The 24414-nt window shown below is 41.8% G+C and overlaps 1 protein-coding gene across 1 annotated transcript in view; it reads right to left on the bottom strand.

Annotated features, from left to right (window-relative positions):
• Window positions 1-8888: 8888 nt before the first annotated feature.
• The window catches only part of LOC115126073 (calmodulin-regulated spectrin-associated protein 3), a 38798-nt gene continuing 23272 nt past the window's right edge, over window positions 8889-24414 (bottom strand). The window contains 16 exon segments of the mRNA XM_065001035.1: window positions 8889-11144; window positions 11382-11500; window positions 11616-11731; window positions 12673-12796; window positions 13180-13487; window positions 13687-13808; window positions 14036-14596; window positions 14599-14701; window positions 14703-14907; window positions 14972-16536; window positions 17107-17137; window positions 17415-17476; window positions 18680-18728; window positions 18898-18991; window positions 22541-22680; window positions 22900-23038. Coding sequence (XP_064857107.1) covers window positions 10860-11144; window positions 11382-11500; window positions 11616-11731; window positions 12673-12796; window positions 13180-13487; window positions 13687-13808; window positions 14036-14596; window positions 14599-14701; window positions 14703-14907; window positions 14972-16536; window positions 17107-17137; window positions 17415-17476; window positions 18680-18728; window positions 18898-18991; window positions 22541-22680; window positions 22900-23038 — 4023 coding nt within the window. The 3' untranslated portion in view covers window positions 8889-10859.

Below are 24414 nucleotides of genomic sequence, written 5' to 3'. Positions count from 1 at the left end.
ACTACCACTATACCCTAGTAGAATGTATATATAATATAACTACCACTATACCCTAGTAGAATGTATATATAACTACCACTATACCCTAGTAGAATGCACATATAACTACCACTATACCCTAGTAGAATGTATATATTATATAACTACCACTATACCCTAGTAGAATGTATATATAATATAACTACCACTATACCCTAGTAGAATGTATATATAACTACCACTACACCCTAGTAGAATGTATATATAACTACCACTATACCCTAGTAGAATGTATATATTACTACCACTATACCCTAGTAGAATGTATATATATTATAACTACCACTATACCCTAGTAGAATGTATATATAACTACCACTATACCTTAGTAGAATGTATATATAACTACCACTATACCCTAGTAGAATGTATATTATAACTACCACTATACCCTAGTAGAATGTATATATAACTACCACTATACCCTAGTAGAATGTACATATATTATAACTACCACTATACCCTAGTAGAATGTATATATAACTACCACTATACCCTAGTAGAATGTACATATAACTACCACTATACCCTAGTAGAATGTACATATATTATAACTACCACTATACCCTAGTAGAATGTACATATAACTACCACTATACCCTAGTAGAATGTACATATAACTACCACTATACCCTAGTAGAATGTACATATATTATAACTACCACTATACCCTAGTAGAATGTATATATAATATAACTACCACTATACCCTAGTAGAATGTACATATATTATAACTACCACTATACCCTAGTAGAATGTACATATATTATAACTACCACTATACCCTAGTAGAATGTACATATAACTACCACTATACCCGAGTAGAATGTACATATATTATAACTACCACTATACCCTAGTAGAATGTACATATAACTACCACTATACCCTAGTAGAATATATATATAACTACCACTATACCTTAGTAGAATGTATATATAACTACCACTATACCCTAGTAGAATGTATATATTACTACCACTATACCCTAGTATAATGTACATATATTATAACTACCACTATACCCTAGTAGAATGTACATATAACTACCACTATACCCTAGTAGAATGTATATATAATATAACTACCACTATACCCTAGTAGAATGTACATATATTATAACTACCACTATACCCTAGTAGAATGTATATATAACTACCACTATACCCTAGTAGAATGTATATATAACTACCACTATACCCTAGTATAATGTATATATAACTACCACTATACCCTAGTAGAATGTATATATAATTATCACTATACCCTAGTAGAATGTACATATATTATAACTACCACTATACCCTAGTAGAATATATATATAATATAACTACCACTATACCTTAGTAGAATGTATATATAATATAACTACCACTATACCCTAGTAGAATGTATATATATAAACTACCACTATACCCTAGTAGAATGTATATATATTATAACTACCACTATACCCTAGTAGAATGTATATATATTATAACTACCACTATACCCTAGTAGAATGTATATATATTATAACTACCACTATACCCTAGTAGAATGTATATATATTATAACTACCACTATACCCTAGTAGAATGTATATATAACTACCACTATACCCTAGTAGAATGTACATATAACTACCACTATACCCTAGTAGAATGTATATATAACTACCACTATACCCTAGTAGAATGTATATATAACTACCACTATACCCTAGTAGAATGTACATATATTATAACTACCACTATACCCTAGTAGAATGTACATATAACTACCACTATACCCTAGTAGAATGAACATATAACTACCACTATACCCTAGTAAATGTATATATATTATAACTACTATACCCTAGTAGAATGTATATATAATATAACTACCACTATACCCTAGTAGAATGTATATATAACTACCACTATACCCTAGTAGAATGTATATAACTACCACTATACCCTAATAGAATGTACATATAACTACCACTATACCCTAGTAGAATGTACATATATTATAACTACCACTATACCCTAGTAGAATGTACATATAACTACCACTATACCCTAGTAGAATGTACATATATTATAACTACCACTATACCCTAGTAGAATGTACATATAACTACCACTATACCCTAGTAGAATGTACATATATTATAACTACCACTATACCCTAGTAGAATGTACATATAACTACCACTATACCCTAGTAGAATGTATATATAACTACCACTATACCCTAGTAGAATGTACATATAACTACCACTATACCCTAGTAGAATGTACATATATTATAACTACCACTATACCCTAGTAGAATGTATATATATTACAACTACCACTATACCCTAGTACAATGTACATATAACTACCACTATACCCTAGTAGAATGTACATGTATTATAACTACCACTATAACCTAGTAGAATGTATATATATTACAACTACCACTATACCCTAGTAGAATGTACATATAACTACCACTATACCCTAGTAGAATGTATATATAATATAACTACCACTATACCCTAGTAGAATGTACATATATTATAACTACCACTATACCCTAGTAGAATGTACATATAACTACCACTATACCCTAGTAGAATGTACATATATTATAACTACCACTATACCCTAGTAGAATGTACATATAACTACCACTATACCCTAGTAGAATGTACATATATTATAACTACCACTATACCCTAGTAGAATGTACATATAACTACCACTATACCTGAGTAGAATGTACATATATTATAACTACCACTATACCCTAGTAGAATGTACATATAACTACCACTATACCCTAGTAGAATGTATATATATATATATAACTACCACTATACCCTAGTAGAATGTACATATAACTACCACTATACCCTAGTAGAATGTATATATAATATAACTACCACTATACCCTAGTAGAATGTACATATATTATAACTACCACTATACCCTAGTAGAATGTATATATAACTACCACTATACCCTAGTAGAATGTATATATAACTACCACTATACCCTAGTATAATGTATATATAACTACCACTATACCCTAGTAGAATGTATATATAATTATCACTATACCCTAGTAGAATGTACATATATTATAACTACCACTATACCCTAGTAGAATGTATATATAATATAACTACCACTATACCTTAGTAGAATGTATATATAATATAACTACCACTATACCCTAGTAGAATGTATATATAATATAACTACCACTATACCCTAGTAGAATGTATATATATTATAACTACCACTATACCCTAGTAGAATGTATATATATTATAACTACCACTATACCCTAGTAGAATGTATATATATTATAACTACCACTATACCCTAGTAGAATGTATATATATTATAACTACCACTATACCCTAGTAGAATGTATATATATTATAACTACCACTATACCCTAGTAGAATGTATATATAACTACCACTATACCCTAGTAGAATGTACATATAACTACCACTATACCCTAGTAGAATGTATATATAACTACCACTATACCCTAGTAGAATGTATATATAACTATCACTATACCCTAGTAGAATGTACATATATTATAACTACCACTATACCCTAGTAGAATGTACATATAACTACCACTATACCCTAGTAGAATGTATATATATTATAACTACCACTATACCCTAGTAGAATGTATATATAATATAACTACCACTATACCCTAGTAGAATGTATATATAACTACCACTATACCCTAGTAGAATGTATATATAACTACCACTATACCCTAGTAGAATGTACATATAACTACCACTATACCCTAGTATAATGTACATATATTATAACTACCACTATACCCTAGTAGAATGTACATATATACTACCACTACCACTATACCCTAGTAGAATGTATATATAACTACCACTATACCCTAGTAGAATGTACATATAACTACCACTATACCCTAGTAGAATGTACATATATTATAACTACCACTATACCCTAGTACAATGTACATATAACTACCACTATACCCTAGTAGAATGTACATATATTATAACTACCACTATACCCTAGTATAATGTATATATAACTACCACTATACCCTAGTAGAATGTATATATAATATAACTACCACTATACCCTAGTAGAATGTATATATAACTACCACTATACCCTAGTAGAATGCACATATAACTACCACTATACCCTAGTAGAATGTATATATTATATAACTACCACTATACCCTAGTAGAATGTATATATAATATAACTACCACTATACCCTAGTAGAATGTATATATAACTACCACTACACCCTAGTAGAATGTATATATAACTACCACTATACCCGAGTAGAATGTATATATTACTACCACTATACCCTAGTAGAATGTATATATATTATAACTACCACTATACCCTAGTAGAATGTATATATAACTACCACTATACCTTAGTAGAATGTATATATAACTACCACTATACCCTAGTAGAATGTATATTATAACTACCACTATACCCTAGTAGAATGTATATATAACTACCACTATACCCTAGTAGAATGTACATATATTATAACTACCACTATACCCTAGTAGAATGTATATATAACTACCACTATACCCTAGTAGAATGTACATATAACTACCACTATACCCTAGTAGAATGTACATATATTATAACTACCACTATACCCTAGTAGAATGTACATATAACTACCACTATACCCTAGTAGAATGTACATATAACTACCACTATACCCTAGTAGAATGTACATATATTATAACTACCACTATACCCTAGTAGAATGTATATATAACTACCACTATACCCTAGTAGAATGTACATATATTATAACTACCACTATACCCTAGTAGAATGTACATATATTATAACTACCACTATACCCTAGTAGAATGTACATATAACTACCACTATACCCTAGTAGAATGTACATATATTATAACTACCACTATACCCTAGTAGAATGTACATATAACTACCACTATACCCTAGTAGAATGTATATATAACTACCACTATACCCTAGTAGAATGTATATATAACTACCACTATACCCTAGTAGAATGTATATATAACTACCACTATACCCTAGTAGAATGTACATATATTATAACTACCACTATACCCTAGTAGAATGTACATATAACTACCACTATACCCTAGTAGAATGTATATATAATATAACTACCACTATACCCTAGTAGAATGTACATATATTATAACTACCACTATACCCTAGTAGAATGTATATATAACTACCACTATACCCTAGTAGAATGTATATATAACTACCACTATACCCTAGTATAATGTATATATAACTACCACTATACCCTAGTAGAATGTATATATAATTATCACTATACCCTAGTAGAATGTACATATATTATAACTACCACTATACCCTAGTAGAATATATATATAATATAACTACCACTATACCTTAGTAGAATGTATATATAATATAACTACCACTATACCCTAGTAGAATGTATATATAATATAACTACCACTATACCCTAGTAGAATGTATATATATTATAACTACCACTATACCCTAGTAGAATGTATATATATTATAACTACCACTATACCCTAGTAGAATGTATATATATTATAACTACCACTATACCCTAGTAGAATGTATATATATTATAACTACCACTATACCCTAGTAGAATGTATATATAACTACCACTATACCCTAGTAGAATGTACATATAACTACCACTATACCCTAGTAGAATGTATATATAACTACCACTATACCCTAGTAGAATGTATATATAACTATCCACTATACCCTAGTAGAATGTACATATATATAACTACCACTATACCCTAGTAGAATGTACATATAACTACCACTATACCCTAGTAGAATGTATATATATTATAACTACCACTATACCCTAGTAGAATGTATATATAATATAACTACCACTATACCCTAGTAGAATGTATATATAACTACCACTATACCCCTAGTAGAATGTATATAACTACCACTATACCCTAATAGAATGTACATATAACTACCACTATACCTAGTATAATGTATATATATTATAACTACCACTATACCACTAGTAGAATGTACATATATTATAACTACCACTATACCCTAGTAGAATGTATATATATTATAACTACCACTATACCCTAGTAGAATGTATATATATTATAACTACCACTATACCCTAGTAGAATGTATATATAACTACCACTATACCCTAGTAGAATGTACATATAACTACCACTATACCCTAGTAGAATGTATATATAACTATCACTATACCCTAGTAGAATGTACATATATTATAACTACCACTATACCCTAGTAGAATGTATATTATAACTACCACTATACCCTAGTAGAATGTATATATAACTACCACTATACCCTAGTAGAATGTACATATATTATAACTACCACTATACCCTAGTAGAATGTATATATAACTACCACTATACCCTAGTAGAATGTACATATAACTACCACTATACCCTAGTAGAATGTATATATAACTACCACTATACCCTAGTAGAATGTATATATATTATAACTACCACTATACCCTAGTAGAATGTATATATAACTACCACTATACCCGAGTAGAATGTATATATTACTACCACTATACCCTAGTAGAATGTACATATAACTACCACTATACCCTAGTAGAATGTACATATATTACAACTACCACTATACCCTAGTAGAATGTATATATAACTACCACTATACCCTAGTAGAATTTACATATATCTACCACTATACCCTAGTAGAATGTACATATAACTACCACTATACCCTAGTAGAATGTATATATAACTATCACTATACCCTAGTAGAATGTACATATATTATAACTACCACTATACCCTAGTAGAATGTACATATAACTACCACTATACCCTAGTAGAATGTATATATATTATAACTACCACTATACCCTAGTAGAATGTATATATAATATAACTACCACTATACCCTAGTAGAATGTATATATAACTACCACTATACCCTAGTAGAATGTATATAACTACCACTATACCCTAATAGAATGTACATATAACTACCACTATACCCTAGTATAATGTATATATATTATAACTACCACTATACCCTAGTAGAATGTACATATATTATAACTACCACTATACCCTAGTAGAATGTATATATATTATAACTACCACTATACCCTAGTAGAATGTATATATATTATAACTACCACTATACCCTAGTAGAATGTATATATAACTACCACTATACCCTAGTAGAATGTACATATAACTACCACTATACCCTAGTAGAATGTATATATAACTATCACTATACCCTAGTAGAATGTACATATATTATAACTACCACTATACCCTAGTAGAATGTATATTATAACTACCACTATACCCTAGTAGAATGTATATATAACTACCACTATACCCTAGTAGAATGTACATATATACCACTATAACTACCACTATACCCTAGTAGAATGTATATATAACTACCACTATACCCTAGTAGAATGTACATATAACTACCACTATACCCTAGTAGAATGTATATATAACTACCACTATACCCTAGTAGAATGTATATATATTATAACTACCACTATACCCTAGTATAATGTATATATAACTACCACTATACCCTAGTAGAATGTATATATAATATAACTACCACTATACCCTAGTAGAATGTACATATAACTACCACTATACCCTAGTAGAATGTACATATATTACAACTACCACTATACCCTAGTAGAATGTATATATAACTACCACTATACCCTAGTAGAATTTACATATATCTACCACTATACCCTAGTAGAATGTACATATAACTACCACTATACCCTAGTAGAATGTATATATAATATAACTACCACTCTACCCTAGTAGAATGTATATATAACTACCACTATACCCTAGTAGAATGTACATATAACTACCACTATACCCTAGTAGAATGTATATATAATATAACTACCACTATACCCTAGTAGAATGTACATATATTATAACTACCACTATACCCTAGTGAAATGTACATATACTATAACTATCACTATACATACTCTAGTAGAATGTACATACATTTTGGTATATTTATTTATTCTATACAGTAGTTCTCTCTACATTTATTTTCTAGGTTACTAAATACTACTTGAGGTCTTCTCAGTGAGTTAGCTGCCGCAGGTGTCACACCCTGACCATAGTTTGCTTTGTATGTTTCTATGTTTTGTTTGGTCAGGGTGTGATCTGAGTGGGCATTCTATGTTACATGTCTAGTTTGTCTGTTTCTGTGTTTGGGCCTGATATGGTTCTCAATCAGAGGCAGGTGTTAGTCATTGTCTCTGATTGGGAACCATATTTAGGTAGCCTGTGTTGTCATTGTGGGTTGTGGGTGATTGTCTATGTTATGTTGCTTGTTAGCACAGTGTTTGATTAGTGTCACGGTTGTCACTTTGTTGTTTTGTAGTGTTCAGTTTTTCCCATTAAAATGACGAACACTTACCTCGCCGCATCTTGGTCCGATCCTTACTCCTCTTCAGACGAAGAGGAGGAAATCTGCCGTGACAGCAGGGCATTTACAGTGACATTATATATAGTATAATTCAACTTTATACAGTTGGGTTGTGATTATCATAATGATATAACCCTCAAATAAGAGAGAGAAAAACAATGTTGATGAAATAAGACAGGGAGGATGGGAGGGGGGGGTGGGGGAGGAAAGAGAGAGAGATATAGAGAGGGAGAGATAGAGAGGAGAGAGAGAGAGGTTCAGACAACTGTTTAGTTCAGATAGACAGAGAGTCAGGTTTTAAAACACATCTACTTTATTAACCCGACTGTACCGTGGGTGGATCATAACCCCTGACCTTTAACTGTCAGGGTTTTACATTTCTATTGGCTGACAACCCATAACAACCAGTGCTTGACTTGGACTAAAATAGGTGCCAGTACTCATTTTGAGTACCGGTACCGTTTATATTTAGGTGCAGGAACTCTGCAACGGTTTAGAGATAATATTCTGTAAGAGGTGCAGGAACTCTGCAAAGGTTTAGAGATAATATTCTGTAAGAGGTGCAGGAACTCTGCAACGGTTTAGAGATAATATTCTGTAAGAGGTGCAGGAACTCTGCAAAGGTTTAGAGATAATATTCTGTAAGAGGTGCAGGAACTCTGCAAAGGTTTAGAGATAATATTCTGTAAGAGGTGCAGGAACTCTGCAACGGTTTAGAGATAATATTCTGTAAGAGGTGCAGGAAGTCAAGCAGTAGAACATTTGAGATTCCGTTCGGTACTCAGTCCCGGTGAGTTCCTGTCCAAGTCAAGCAGTAGAACATTTGAGGTGCCGTTCGGTACTCAGTCCCGGTGAGTTCCTGTCCAAGTCAAGCAGTAGAACATTTGAGGTGCCGTTCGGTACTCAGTCCCGGTGAGCTCCTGTCCAAGTCAAGCAGTAGAACATTTGAGGTTCCGTTCCGTACTCAGTCCCGGTGAGTTCCTGTCCAAGTTAAGCAGTAGAACATTTGAGGTGCCGTTCGGTTCTCAGTCCCGGTGAGTTCCTGTCCAAGTCAAGCAAGTCAGAATCGGATTGAATCTAGGCCTTAGTGACGCCCGTCCGTCACAACTATGCACAATCTTTCATTTTTGTGCTATTTGGTGAACACACATCTCCTGTTCTTTTCTCCTATTCACATTAAAGAACACGTCTTCCATTCCTTGTTTTGACCGTGGTTTGCAGGATAATAAAAGTCAGAGGGAGAGAGAGAGAGAGAGAGACAGAGACAGAGAGAGACAGAGAGAGACAGAGAGAGAAAGAGAGAGACAGAGAGAGACAGAGAGAGAGAGAGAGAGAGAGAGAGACAGAGACAGACAGAGAGAGAAAGAGAGAGACAGAGAGAGAAAGAGAGAAAGAGAGAGAGAGGAGACAGAGAGAGACAGAGACAGAGAGAGACAGAGAGAGAGGTGGAGCACGTCTTCCATTCCCTGTTTTGACCGTGGTTTGCAGGATAATAAAAGTCCTGTAACCTGCCAGTCGTTGGGCAGAAGGCATTAGAAGGATCGTGTTCGTGTTATAAAACAGAAAACTTTAGTCAACCTACACAATGGCTATCAGCATGCCTCCAGCCTTTCAGCTAGTAGTGAACAGAACATAAGGCCAAAGGGTTTATGGGTATCAGAGAAACAATCATTTTGTACCTCAGACATTTACAGGAGAACGTTTTAACTGAAAAAAGAGAAAGATACACTTTTTGTGTAGAGTTTGTTTCTGTGTAGTGAAACCATTTAAGATTGAAAAGGTCATTTTTACAACAACAACTGGTCTTCAGTATCCCCCGCGTGTGGACGAGTCTTAGAGCCATCTCCATAAGGGTGGATAGTTGGACTGTTCCATTTCCATGCACATACAGGGGAGAGAAAGTGGTCTTCAGTATCACCCGCGTGTGGACGAGTCTTAGAGCCATCTCCATAAGGGTGGATAGTTGGACTGTTCCATTTCCATGCACATACAGGGGAGAGAAAGCACCTCGTCAACAGTCAGTAGGTCCGATGAGAAGGGCGAGAGGGGTAGTGTGTCCCATGCAGGACAAACAGTAATTCAGTTGTTTGTGTGTGTTTGTGTGTGTGTGTATCCATTCCTGTATGTATGTATATACAGTATATACATGGTTATTTTGGCTTGCCAGGCCTCTTGCTGTGCCACAGGTATGTATGTATATACAGTATATACATGGTTATTTTGGCTTGCCAGGCCTCTTGCTGTGCCACAGGTATGTATGTATATACAGTATATACATGGTTATTTTGGCTTGCTAGGCCTCTTGCTGTGCCACAGGTGTCCTGGTACGGTGAAGGCGTCGACACTCATGGACATGGTCTTGGACGGGATACAGCTGAACTGTTTCCTGTCGGAGCTGTACTTATAGATGGACTCCACCAGGGCGGGGCTTACGACACGCGGGCCCACCCCAGCCAATCGGATGAGCTCGTCAGTCTCGGGGCTCATGGTGTAGACGGCTCGGAACTGACAGTTGGAATCACGGAACAGAATCAGGAAGTGATTGGCTGGACTCTTCTCCATCTCCTGGTGGGGGGGGGAGAAAACAATGTTTGTGTGGAAGAAAACTGGTCTTCTGTGTGTGTGTGTGTGTGTGTGTGTGTGTGTGTGTGTGTGTGTGTGTGTGTGTGTGTGTGTGTGTGTGTGTGTGTGTGCATTTTTGAGCAGTATTTCAAAGAAAACTAATTTGAAGTCAGGTCTGGTTAGTTAGTACTGTGTGTGTATAAAGCCCTATGTGGGTTAAATACAGTGAGGACATCCCACCTCCACCATCTTGTTCTTCTGAGTCTCGTTGACCTTGCCAGCCAGACAGCAGCGAGACAGAGCGTTGTGGATGATGAACTTATTGGACTTGAAGCTCGGCTCCTTGAACAGTTTGGGCCCTGGGAAACACACACAGGCACGCACACACACACACACACACATTTAGATTTGGGGTACAACAGTTTTATAACAGGACAATACTTTGACATCATTCCATTTCCTATCACGTCGTACCGGTGTGTTCTGGGATGGAAGGGGAGGAGCCATTGGAGCCGATCTCCCAGTCCTTGTCTCCGTTCTGATTGGCCAGTCGGCTTGGTGACATCAGACGTGAGGGCGAATCAGGGCGGCTGGAAGAGAGGAAGGGTAAGTGTTAGTAGAATACTGAAGGTGTAGTTCTGAAATGTGTTTGGTGCATCAGCTGTTTTTCTCTTGTTACGTCACTGACAGTTACTCAATTAGCCCATGTCAGCTAGATGTTTTTAGATTGCCAAGTTAGTCTAGTGGCCAGATATGTAAACTTGTAATCATGGGTGAATTACCGGCCGGGAGGGGCCCCATTGATTGTGTTAGTCAGTTTAACTTAGATATCCTATTTATTAAAAAATCTCCACCCATGGCAACATTTGTAGAATTGCATGGAATTAGATTTAACATTTAAAAATCTTGGATGGATGTGGTTACGCAGTTGAGCGAGCAAGTGAGGCCCCTCATGATTAGTTTTTTTGTTGCCCCCGCCCACATTATGGCCCTCACCCATTCTGTTTTAAATGAATTGTTGTTTTCACTTCTATGGTAGTTGTGAATAACTTGGGTGGCCTTTTTTTTACCCTGTATGAATGAGAGAAAGAGAGAGAGGGGGGAGGGAAGAGAGAGCGACAGAGAGGGAGAGCGACAGAGAGGGAGAGCAAGAATAAGGGAGAGATAAAGGGAGAGAGAGACAGAATGAGAGAGAGAGAGCGAGAGAGAGAGACAGAGACAGAATGAGAGAGAGAGAGAGAGAGACAAAGGGAGAGACCGAGACAGAATGAGAGAGAGAGAGAGAGACAAAGGGAGAGACAGAATGAGAGAGAGAGGGTGAATGAGGGAGAGATAAAGGGAGAGAGAGACAGAATGAGAGAGAGAGAGAGACAAAGAGACAGAATGAGAGAGAGAGAGAGAGAGACAAAAAGAGAGAGACAGAGAGAGAGAGAGACAAAGAGAGAGAGAGAGAGAGAGACAGAGAGACAGAGAAAGGGAGAGACATAGAGATAAAGGGTCAGAGAGAAAGAGAGCGAGGTAAGAGTGTTACCTGGATGGTTTCTTGCTAGGGTTAGGGACGGTGTGGTCAGGGACGGTGTGGTCAGGGACGGTGTGGTCAGCCATAGCAGCCAGGTTGAGAGAGGAGTGAGAGTACACCTTAGTCAACTTAGAACCTGGAGAGAGAAGGAGGGAGAGAGAGAGAAGGAGAGAGAGAGAAGAAGAGAGAGATGAGGAGGGAGAGAGAGGACAGAGAGAGATGAGGAGGGAGAGAGAGGACAGAGAGAGATGAGGAGGGAGAGAGAGGACAGAGAGAGAGAGAGAGAGAGAGAGAGAGGAGAGAGGGGACAGAGAGAGAGAGAGAGAGAGAGAGGAGGGAGGGAGAGGGGGGTACAGTATGATGATAACTTGTCATTATGCAGAGTAAAGCAGCAGAAGACTAGAGCATCAGAGTGCTGGGCTGGAACAAAAGCCTGCACCTCCGTCCCAGACACTGGGGAGCAGTAGAGCATCTGGCTAACACACACAAACAGACACCCTATCGTTACAATTCCATTACCCATAGTGCTCTTGGCTGGGCTGCGGGACAGCTGTGACTCCTCCCGGGTCATGCTCCGAGGTCGGGGGCGGGACTTCTTGGCGGAGACTCGTCCCTGATTGGTGTGTTTCTGACGCAGCACCTTATCCAGGTCAGACATGATGCGTATCTGCTGGCGGTGGGCGTACTCCTTCCGCGTGAAATCACCACGGCGACTGGGCGTGGTCGGGGGGGTGAGGGAAGGGACACCGGCGGCGGGGGGAGGGGTGCAGGACAGGGGAGGGGTCTGTGGGAGAGAGCCTCTTCGCTCCTCCTCCTCAGAGGGGGGTCTAAAGGGAAGATGGAGGGGAAGGGGGGGTTAGTGTTATGGTGATGATCTATATGTTTATTTGCTGAGTGGATGATTAGTCTGTCTGTCTGTCTGTCTGTCTGTGTGTCTGTCTGTCTGTGTCTGAATGTTTATTTGCTGAGTGGATGATGTGTGTCTGTCTGTGTGTGTCTGCGTGTGTGTCTGCGTGTGTGTGTCACCTGCTCTCCCTCTCCTGTTCGTTCCACTGTCTCCTCCTCTTCAGGTCCTCTGCTCTTTTCTGCTGTCTCCCCAACAGAGCAGCTCTCCTCTGAGCCATCTCATCTTCACAACGCACCTCCTCCTGCGCACACACACACACACACACACCACAAACACACATTGTCATTACTTTATTGGCTACCACTAGAAACACATAATCTTTGATTTCCTTATGAGTCAATAATGAAACGATGAACTTCAATTAACGTTGTCTTATCTACATCTAAGGGCCTAGAGGGCAGAGGGTTAGTTAGGGCTTGTTTCTGGGAGGGACTATTCTCTCTCTGTGTCTCCCTCCGCCAGACTCACCTTGAAGAAGAATCCAACCCCTCCTCTCGCCTCCGGTTCCGTCTGCTCTGTGGGTTCCACTGAGGGTTCTCGGAGTTCAGTGTTCTGTGTCTGTTCTATTTGATCCCCCGTAGATTCTCTCGGTTCTCCCGTGGGTTCCGTCAGTTCCAACGTTTCTCCTGTTGGAGGTTCTGTGTGGTCGCTCATGGAGTCAGAGAACAACTCCTGTCCTTCTGTGTCAGTTGGCTCGTCACTGCCCCCCTCTGGCCCTCCCAGGGATGACAATGACACCTCCATCAGGCTGCAACGATTCCCTCCTCCTCCTCCTGCTCCTCCCCCTCCCTCCCCTCCTCCGCAGTAAGCGGCTGACAGCGACAGGGTCTCGCTCTCAAAGGAGCCCTCGGAGGGGGCTCCAGAGCTGCTGCCACCCCCAGAACGGCCTCTCCTGGGCTGCTGAAACACGGGCCGGCCTCCCCCTAAACCCTCCTGCTCCTCCAGCTCCAGGCTGAACTGTGTCTCGCTGGAGCCCGTCTCTGAGGTACTCTCCTCGGGCTGGGGCCGCATGGCGGCAGGGGGTTCCTGGGGGTGCAGGGGCCCCCGATACGGAAAGAGGAGGAGGTCTGGACCTGGCACTGGCTGGGGGAGACGCGTCGCAGGTGTGGGAGGGAGTCCACATGCTGCGGGGGTGAGGACACGGGTGGAAGGAGGGAACTTCAATTCAGAAGGGCGGGGGTGGGGTTGGGAGGGGCGGGGGTGGTGCTTAGGGCTACGGGGGGAGGAGGAGTGGATCTTTGTGCGTGGGGCAGGGCAGGAGGAGGAGATGGGGGTTTTAGGAGGGTTGGAGGAGAGCTGGGGGAGGGCCCTGCGAGAGGGGGAGGTAGTGGAGGTGGGGGTTTTGGGAGGGGTGGAGGAGAGTTGGGGGAGGGCCCTGCGAGAGGGGAGGTAGTGGAGGTGGGGGTTTGGAGCCTGCAGGAATCACCCACGCCTTACTGATGCTCTTGGTCGGGGTTCTAGTCGGACTCTTAGTGGGGGTCCTGGGTGGTGTCCTGGGTGTACTTTTAGGTGTAGTTTTAGGTGTGGTTTTGGGTGTAGTATTAGGTGTGGTTTTGGGTGTAGTTTTAGGTGTGGGTTTGGGTGTAGTTTTAGGTGTGGGTTTGGGTGTGGTCTTCTTGCCCATTAGCTGTTGTTGTTGTTGGGTCAGTTTCTGCATGTCGTTCTGTAGTGACCTCAGAGCCTCACTCAGCTTCAGGACCACCTCATTATACTCCCCTAGAACAGCCCCTCCGCCCGGCTCAGGCCCCTCCCATTTATCCACCCCTTTCTCAGCCCCCTTCCTCGTATCCATGGAAAACGTCACCTGCTTCTCCAATCGCGCCTGCGGGCGGGAGTTCCCTTCGTCTGCCTTATCGTTCTCCTTCCCTTTCTCCTCTCCCTCTTCTCTCTCCTCCTCCTCTTTCAGCTGCTCCTCCATGCGGCTGAGACGCTCCTCCAGAGATATAGGCTCCTCTCCTCCCTCTCCTCTCTTCAGCTGTAGGAAGGCAGTCTTGCCCAGCCTCTGTCTGTGTCTGGTGAATATGGCCTCTATGCGTCTCTTCTGGGCCTCGATGGCTCTGCGTTTCTCCTCCAGGCGGGCCCCCAGCTCCCAGGCCTCTGTACCCGGCTCAGGGTGCTTCCCTCCTGGGCTGGGGGTGGTGTGGGTGGGGGTATGGAGGGTGGGGGTGGTGGGGGTCGGAGTGCTGGGTGACTCCTCTCCCGGTGCGGCCGGCTGTCTCCTTCTGTCCCGCCGCTCGGCGAAGCTCGTCATCTGTGGGCTGCCGCTACTGCCACCGGTGTTGCTGATGTTGCCGTTGCCGTGACGACCGTGGCCAGGGCGGACGTTGCCGAGGGCGTTTCTAGGAAGGTCGTCGGAAGCTTCCGATGAGTCCACACTTCCGTCGCGGAGGACCGAGTCATCGTCCCGCGAGCCATCCGATCTCCCCTTCTCCCCCTTCTCCCTGCCTCCCACTCTCTGCTTCTCTCCTACGCCCCCCTCCCCTCCTATTGGTTGGTAGAGCATTCCGGAGCGGCAGGGGGCGGAGCTGCTGAGCTGGGTCAGGTCGTATTCAGGAGAATGAAGGAAGAAACCTGCAGGAGCTCCTTCTGGACGCAAGCGTGGCTCTGGCCTTCCTCCTCCTCCATCTCCTTTCTCTCCTCTTTTCCCTCCTCCACCTCTTTCTCCTCCAGGAGTGTGGATGATCTCGACTGTCGGCAGCTCCCTTAGGGCCGGTGTGTATGAGTGTGTGTGCGGGCCCCAGGAGGAGCGTTGAGGGACAGAGGCGCTGACCAGGTGACTGAGGTCCTCGGGGGGGCTGTAGGGGACCCGTGTCATCCCCGATGACATTCTGCTCGATGAAGTCATCATGGCGGGCACGCCAGCGGTCAGGCTGTTGGTGCTGGCGGAATGCACTGGGTTGCCCATGACAACGTCCACGTCACTGTCCAGACCGAATGGAATACTGAAGGTTACAGCCGAGAGTGGACGACTGGAGGGAGAGAGGGAGAGAGATGGGAAGAGAGACAGAGAGGGAGGAAGAGAGAGAGAGATATAGAGAGAGAGAGAGAGAGAGAGGAGGAAGAGAGAGAGATGGAGGAGGAGAGAGATGGAGAGGGAGGAAGATGGAGAGGGAGGAAGAGAGAGAGATGGAGAGGGAGGAAGAGAGAGAGATGGAGAGGGAGGAAGAGAGAGAGATGGAGAGGGAGGAAGAGAGAGAGATGGAGAGGGAGGAAGAGAGAGAGATGGAGAGGGAGGAAGAGAGAGATGGATAGAGAAATAGAGAGATAGGAAGAGAGAGAGATGGGGAGAGAGAGAGAGAGAGGGGGATAGAGAGATAGAGAGAGAGGAAGAGAGAGAGATGGAGAGAAAGAAGGAGGAAGAGAGAGAGAGGATAGAGAGATAGAGAGAGAGGAAGAGAGAGAGAGGGAGAGAAAGAAGGAGGAAGAGAGAGAGATAGGAAGAGAGAGAGAGAGAGAGAGAGAGAGAGAGAGGTTCAATCTGGGAGGATGGTCCTAAATAAATATCTCTCCAGGCTGAAACAGTCCTCCATCCTACTCACCGGATCTGTTTCTTGGTCCACATGTTCCCTTCTAAATGTGACAGAAAGGGAGATGTAGTCAGGAAGAGAACTCCAACACTTAGACTTCTCTCAATTGCATACTCCTCATTGTCCTCTCTCCTCGTCGTCTTCTCAAAACCCATTGGATGAGAAAGCCAGAGGTCCCTCCCCTCTGACCTTTACCCTCCAATGGGTTTTGAGAAGTAGACGAGGAGAGAGGACAACGAGGAGTATGCAATGGGGGAAAAGCCCACAGATGCAGAAAGGCAGCTTTAAACTACATTACCCAGAATCCTCATCTCTCTTACCAGATGACGCAGGAGAGGATATGGGGACAAAGGGCTGTTTGAAGATATAGGAGGGAGAGCCACTGGAACAGAACACACATTATTATTCACAATGACTCTGTAATATACGTCTCATTCTGCCATAGAAACAATAAACATGTGGATGTGTTTCTGTTTGGTTCCTCACTGCTCTCTGGGGTCTCGACCCATAACGCATCATGACGAAGACTGTGTTATCGAGACGCCAATGAGATTCATAACTACATGTAGAATGAATGTGTCCTGATGTTACCTGTTAACCAATAACTACATGTAGAATGAATGTGTCCTGATGTTACCTGTTAACCAATAACTACATGTAGAATGAATGTGTCCTGATGTTACCTGTTAACCAATAACTACATGTAGAATGAATGTGTCCTGATGTTACCTGTTAACCAATAACTACATGTAGAATGAATGTGTCCTGATGTTACCTGTCAACCAATAACTACATGTAGAATGAATGTGTCCTGATGTTACCTGTCAACCAATAACTACATGTAGAATGAATATGTCCTGGTGTTACCTGTCAACCAATAACTACATGTAGAATGAATGTGTCCTGGTGTTACCTGTCAACCAATAACTACATGTAGAATGAATATGTCCTGGTGTTACCTGTCAACCAATAACTACATGTAGAATGAATGTGTCCTGATGTTACCTGTCAACCAATAACTACATGTAGAATGAATGTGTCCTGATGTTACCTGTCAACCAATAACTACATGTAGAATGAATATGTCCTGGTGTTACCTGTCAACCAATAACTACATGTAGAATGAATGTGTCCTGATGTTACCTGTCAACCAATAACTACATGTAGAATGAATATGTCCTGGTGTTACCTGTCAACCAATAACTACATGTAGAATGAATATGTCCTGGTGTTACCTGTTAACCAATAACTACATGTAGAATGAATGTGTCCTGGTGTTACCTGTCAACCAATAACTACATGTAGAATGAATGTGTCCTGATGTTACCTGTTAAACTACATGTAGAATGAATGTGTCCTGATGTTACCTGTTAACCAATAACTACATGTAGAATGAATGTGTCCTGGTGTTACCTGTTAAACTACATGTAGAATGAATGTGTCCTGATGTTACCTGTTAACCAATAACTACATGTAGAATGAATGTGTCCTGATGTTACCTGTTAACCAATAACTACATGTAGAATGAATGTGTCCTGGTGTTACCTGTTAAACTACATGTAGAATGAATGTGTCCTGATTTTACCTGATGCTGTACCCACTGACAGGACTGGACTCCAACAACCCTGAGGCATCTGGCACACAGAGAAACCTATTCATGTTATCAACCATAAGGCCACGTAAACAGGTTATACAGCAGTCTAATCTCTTTCTCTCCTTCCACTCTCTTTTACACACACACACACACACACACACACACACACACACACACAGACACCACACACACACACACACCTCCCCTACCTGTCAGGTCTAGAGGTAGTAATGGCTTGACGAAGTCAGGTTTATGCACCTCGAACCATCCCAGCAGCTCTGCTATGAAGCTCATGATGTTCACCTGAAGGACAACAGGGGAATGAACACCTGGAACTTTTAATAAAAAACCTTTTGTAATGGAACCCTTTTTTACAGTAATAACCCAGTAACAACATTCTGGCCGACCGTCTGTCGTTTACAGTTAAAGGGGAAGTGGAGGGTTAAAGGAGAGGTAGGATCTTCATTTGTTTTTTATTTCTCCTTTATTTAACCAGGTGGCCAGTTGAGAACAACTTCTCATTTACAACTGCGACCTGGCCAAGATAAAGCATAGCAGTGCGACACAAACAACAACACAGAGTTACACATGGAATAAACAAACGCACAGTCAATAACACAGAGTTACACATTGAATAAACAAACACACAGTCAATAACACAATAGGAAAAGTCTATATACAGTATGTGAAAATGGCGTGAGGAGGTAAGGTAATGAATAGACCATAGTAGCAAAGTAATTACAATTTAGAAAATTAATACTGGAGTGATAGATGAGCAGATGGTGTGTAAGTAGAGATACTGGTGTGCAAAAGAGCAGAAAAGTAAATAAAAAACAACATGGGGATGAGGTAGGTAGATTGGATGGGATATTTACAGATGGACTATGTACAGCTACAGCGATCGGTAAGCTGCTCAGATAGCTGGTGCTTAAAGTTAGTGAGGGAGTCTCCAACTTCAGCGATGACCAGTGAGATATACCTGCTGGAGCGCGTGCTACGGGTGGGTGTTGTTATGGTGACCAGTGAGCTGAGATAAGGTGGAGCTTTACCTAGCAAAGACTTATAGATGACCTGGAGCCAGTGGGTCTGGTGACGTATATGTAGCGAGGGCCAGCGGATGAGAGCATACAGGTCGCAGTGGTGGGTGGTATATGGGGCTTTGGTGACAAAACGGATGGCACTGTGATAGACTACATCAAGGTTGCTGAGTAGAGGGTTGGGGGCTATTTTGTAAATGACATCGCCGAAGTTGAGGATTGGTAAGTTTTACGAGGGTATGTTTGGCAGCGTGAGTGAAGGAGGTTTTGTTGCGAAACAGGAAGCCGATTCTAGATTTAATTTCGTATTGAAGATGTTTAATGTGAGTCTGGAAAGAGAGTTTACAGTCTAACCAGACACCTAGGTGTTTGTAGTTGTCCACATATTCTAAGTCAGAACCGTCCAGAGTAGTGATGCTAGTCGGGCGGGCGGGTGCAGGCAGCGATCGGTTGAAAAGCATTCATTTAGTTGTACTAGCGTTTAAGAGCAGTTGGAGGCCACGGAAGGAGAGTTGTATGGCATTGAAGCTCGTTTGGAGGTTTGTTAACACAGTGTCCAAAGAAGGGCCAGATGTATACAGAATGGTGTCGTCTGCATAGAGGTGGATCAGGGATCTGCAGCAAGAGCCCCATCGTTGATATATACAGAGAAAAGAGTCTGCCCGATAATTGAGCCCTGTGGTACCCCCATAGAGACTGCCAGAGGTCCGGACAACAGGCCCTCTGATTTGACACACTGAACTCTTTCTGAGAAGTAGTTGGTGAACCAGGTGAGGCAGTAATTTGAGAGACCAAGGCTGTTGAGTCTGCCGATGAGTATACAGTGATTGACAGAGTTGAAAGCCTAGGCCAGGTCGATGAAGATGGCTGCTAAGTACTGTCTTTTATCGATGGCGGTTATGATATCGTTTAGGACCTTGAGCGTGGCTGAGATGCACCCGTGACCAACTCGGAAACCAGATTGCACAGCGGAGAAGGTACGGTGGGATTCGAAATGGTCAGTGATCTGTTTGTTGGCTTTCGGAGACTTTAGATAGGCAGGGCAGGATAGATATAGGTCTGTAACAGTTTGGGTCTAGAGTGTCTCCCCCTTTGAAGAGGGGGATGACCGCGGCAGCTTTCCAATCTTTAGGGATCTCAGACAATACGAAAGAGAGGTTGAACAGACTGGTAATAGAGGTTGAACAGACTGGTAATAGGGGTTGCAACAATGGCGGTGGATAATTTTAGAAAGAGAGGGTCCAGATTGTCTAGCCCAGCTGATTTGTACGGGTCCAGGTTTTGCAGCTCTTTCAGAACATCTGCTATCTGGATTTATGTGAAGGAGAATCTGGGGAGGCTTGTAGCTGCGGGGGGTGCGGAGCTGTTGGCCGGGGTCGGGGTAGCCAGGAGGAAAGCATGGCCAGCCGTAGAGAAGTGCTTATTGAAATTCTCGATTATCGTGGATTTATCGGTGGTGACAGTGTTACCTCGCCTCAGTGCAGTGGACAGCTGGGAGGAGTTGCTCCTATTCTCCATGGACTTTACAGTGTCCCAAAACTTTTTGGACTTTTTGGAGTTTTATATGATGCAAATTTCTGATTGAAAAAGCTAGCCTTTGCTTTCCTAACTGACTGCGTGTATTGGTTACTGACATCCCTAAAAGTTGCATATCGCGGGGACTATTCGATGCTAGTATAGTCCGCTACAGGATGTTTTTGTGCTGGTTGAGAGCAGTCAGGTCTGGAGTGAACCAAGGGCTATATCTGTTCTTAGTTCTACATTTTTTTAAAGGGGCATGCTTATTTAAGATGGTGAGGAAATTATTTTTAAAGAACGACCAGGCATCCTCGACTGACGGGATGAGGTCAAAATCCTTCCAGGATACCCGGGCCAGGTCGATTAGAAAGGCTTGCTCGCATAAGTGTTTTAGGGAGCGTTTGACAATGATGAGGGGTGGTCATTTGACCGCGGACCCATAGCGGATGCAGGGAATGAGGCAGTGATCTTTGAGATCCTGATTGAAAACAGCAGAGGTGTATTTGGAGGGCAAGTTGGTCAGGATAATATCTATGAGTTTGCCCATGTTTGCGGATTTAGGGTTGTACCTGGTGGGTTCCTTGATAATTTGTGTGAGATTGAGGGCATCTAGCTTAGATTGTAGGACAGCCGGGGTGTTAAGCATATCCCAGTTTAGGACACCTAGCAGAACGAACTCTGAAGATAGATGGGGACCAATCAATTCACATATGGTGTCCAGGGCACAGCTGGGGGCTGAGGGGGTATATAACAGGCGGCAACAGTCAGAGACTTTTTCTGGAGAGATTACATTTTTTTAATTAGAAGCTCAAACTGTTGATGAGAATTTGTAGGGTGTTCAAGGTTTAAAAAGGCTTCTAAAGTTTGTAATGTCGGCTTAAAAATGTCAGACTTGATTTGCCCTAATTAAAAGTGTATCAACCCCTACAAAAAAATGTCCATTATATTATAATCCACATAATAATCAACATTCTCCTATTGCTGCAGGATTATTTTCCTGCTGTAGCAAAGTGGCTCAAATTAAGATCCTACATCTGTAAGTCTATGTTCTGGACAGAGACAGCGCTATAGAGTTGCACATACGTGTAGTGTTGGTTTAGAGGTCTAGTACTATGTCCTGGACAGAGTTGTACCTACATGTAGTGTTGGTTTAGAGGTCTAGTACTATGTCCTGGACAGAGATGTACATATGTGTAGTGTTGTGGAGAGGTGTAGTACTATGTCCTGGACAGAGATGTACATATGTGTAGTGTTGTGGAGAGGTGTAGTACTATGTCCTGGACAGAGATGTACCTACGTGTAGTGTGGGCGGGGCGTAGAGCAGGTCCTCCAGCTCCAGGTGACAGCACCTCTGTAGACTGGACTCACTGATCTCTCTGATCAGCTGCAGGTTATACAGACTGTCTGCTACTGACATGGTGTCCTTTAGACACACATCTAGAGGAGAGGGGCATGAGGAGGAGGAGGAAGAGGAAGCAGGAGGGTGAAGGGGTAGGAGGAGTGTGAAGCCAGAGGAGGAGTGAGGAGGAGAGAGAGGAGGGAGGAGAGAGGAGAGGAGGGAGGAGGGGTAGATATCAGAGGTGTGTGTGTGTGTGTGTGTGTGTGTGTGTGTGTGTGTGTGTGTGTGTGTGTGTGTGTGTGTGTGTGTGTGTGTACCCTCCAGTGGCAGCAGGTCAGGACAGTAGTAGTGCAGAACAGCAGCTATAGCACAGCCATTAGACAGATCCCTTACACCAGACACCAGAGGAAAAGTAGGAGTCTGCTTAGACAGAACCTTATCCTTCCTATAACGGATCTGACAGAGGGAGGGAGGGAGGGAGGGAGGGAGGGAGGGAGGGAGGGAGGGAGGGAGGGAGGGACATGAGAGAGAGAAGGAGAGAGAGAAAAAACAACAATTAACTACCTATTGTTGAATTAGTTATTTAGACCAAAAGGCCCAGAATTACCCCACAATACAGATGACTTTGCCACGATGTTTAGAGAAATGATCAAGACATGTCATAAACTCCACAGCCAGCCAATAATCTACCAACACAGCAGAGAAAAGAAATCTGACAAACCAAGCACAAGACTTACTGCAGCACAGTACTTTGCTGAGCACACACACACACAAGCAGCGCACACGCTGAACAGAGTTATGGCTCACATGTCAAACGAGACACTGCAGTGAAAAGAGGGATGGGAGACAGAAAGAGAGAAAAGAAAGGAAGTGCAGAAAAGAGTTGTGATAAAGCAGTGAGCTGACACTATAGCGCTCTCTGGTGGACATGCAGTGGAACAACAGGCAGTACAACCACAAGGCACTTGAGTAACTGAACCACTAAGGAGAAAGAAGAAATCAAGTGAGACCAGAAAACGACATCCAATGAACTTTGGCGCAAAAGCCATGACAGGGACACATGGTAGAGTGGTAACGTGCATGCAATGAGTTTCTCCCAACGCCACTTGGGTCCACTGCAGCATCCACCAAGAGGCTCTTGCTGCCAAGGGAATGCCTGACAGCTTGAAAGACAGTTTGGACACTACAGTGAAAATGGTTAACTTTGTTAAAGCAAGGCCCCTGAACTCTCGTGTATTTTCTGCATTATGCAATGATATGGGCAGCGACCACGTAACGCTTTTACAACATACAGAGGTGCGCTGGTTATCAAGGGGCAAAGTATTGACACTTATTTTTGAATTGAGAGACGAGCTTAAAATTGTCATTACTGACCATAATTTTCACTTGTCTGACCGCTTGCATGATGTTAGCAGACTGAAAAACAACAAGCTCCTTCCTCTAGAGAACAGTGTTAGCAGACTGAAAAACAACAAGCTCCTTCCTCTAGAGAACTGTGTTAGCAGACTGAAAAACAACAAGCTCCTTCCTCTAGAGAACTGTGTTAGCAGACTGAAAAACAACAAGCTCCTTCCTCTAGAGAACTGTGTTAGCAGACTGAAAAACAACAAGCTCCTTCCTCTAGAGAACAGTGTTAGCAGACTGAAAAACAACAAGCTCCTTCCTCTAGAGAACAGTGTTAGCAGACTGAATGACAACAAGCTCCTTCCTCTAGAGAACAGTGTTAGCAGACTGAAAAACAACAAGCTCCTTCCTCTAGAGAACAGTGTTAGCAGACTGAAAAACAACAAGCTCCTTCCTCTAGAGAACAGTGTTAGCAGACCGAAAAACAA

The sequence above is a fragment of the Oncorhynchus nerka genome, linkage group LG15, assembly GCF_034236695.1.
Source record: "Oncorhynchus nerka isolate Pitt River linkage group LG15, Oner_Uvic_2.0, whole genome shotgun sequence".
NCBI lineage: Eukaryota > Metazoa > Chordata > Actinopteri > Salmoniformes > Salmonidae > Oncorhynchus > Oncorhynchus nerka.
Note: the sequence above shows the minus strand (reverse complement) of the source record. Positions and strands in the feature narration are given on the sequence as shown.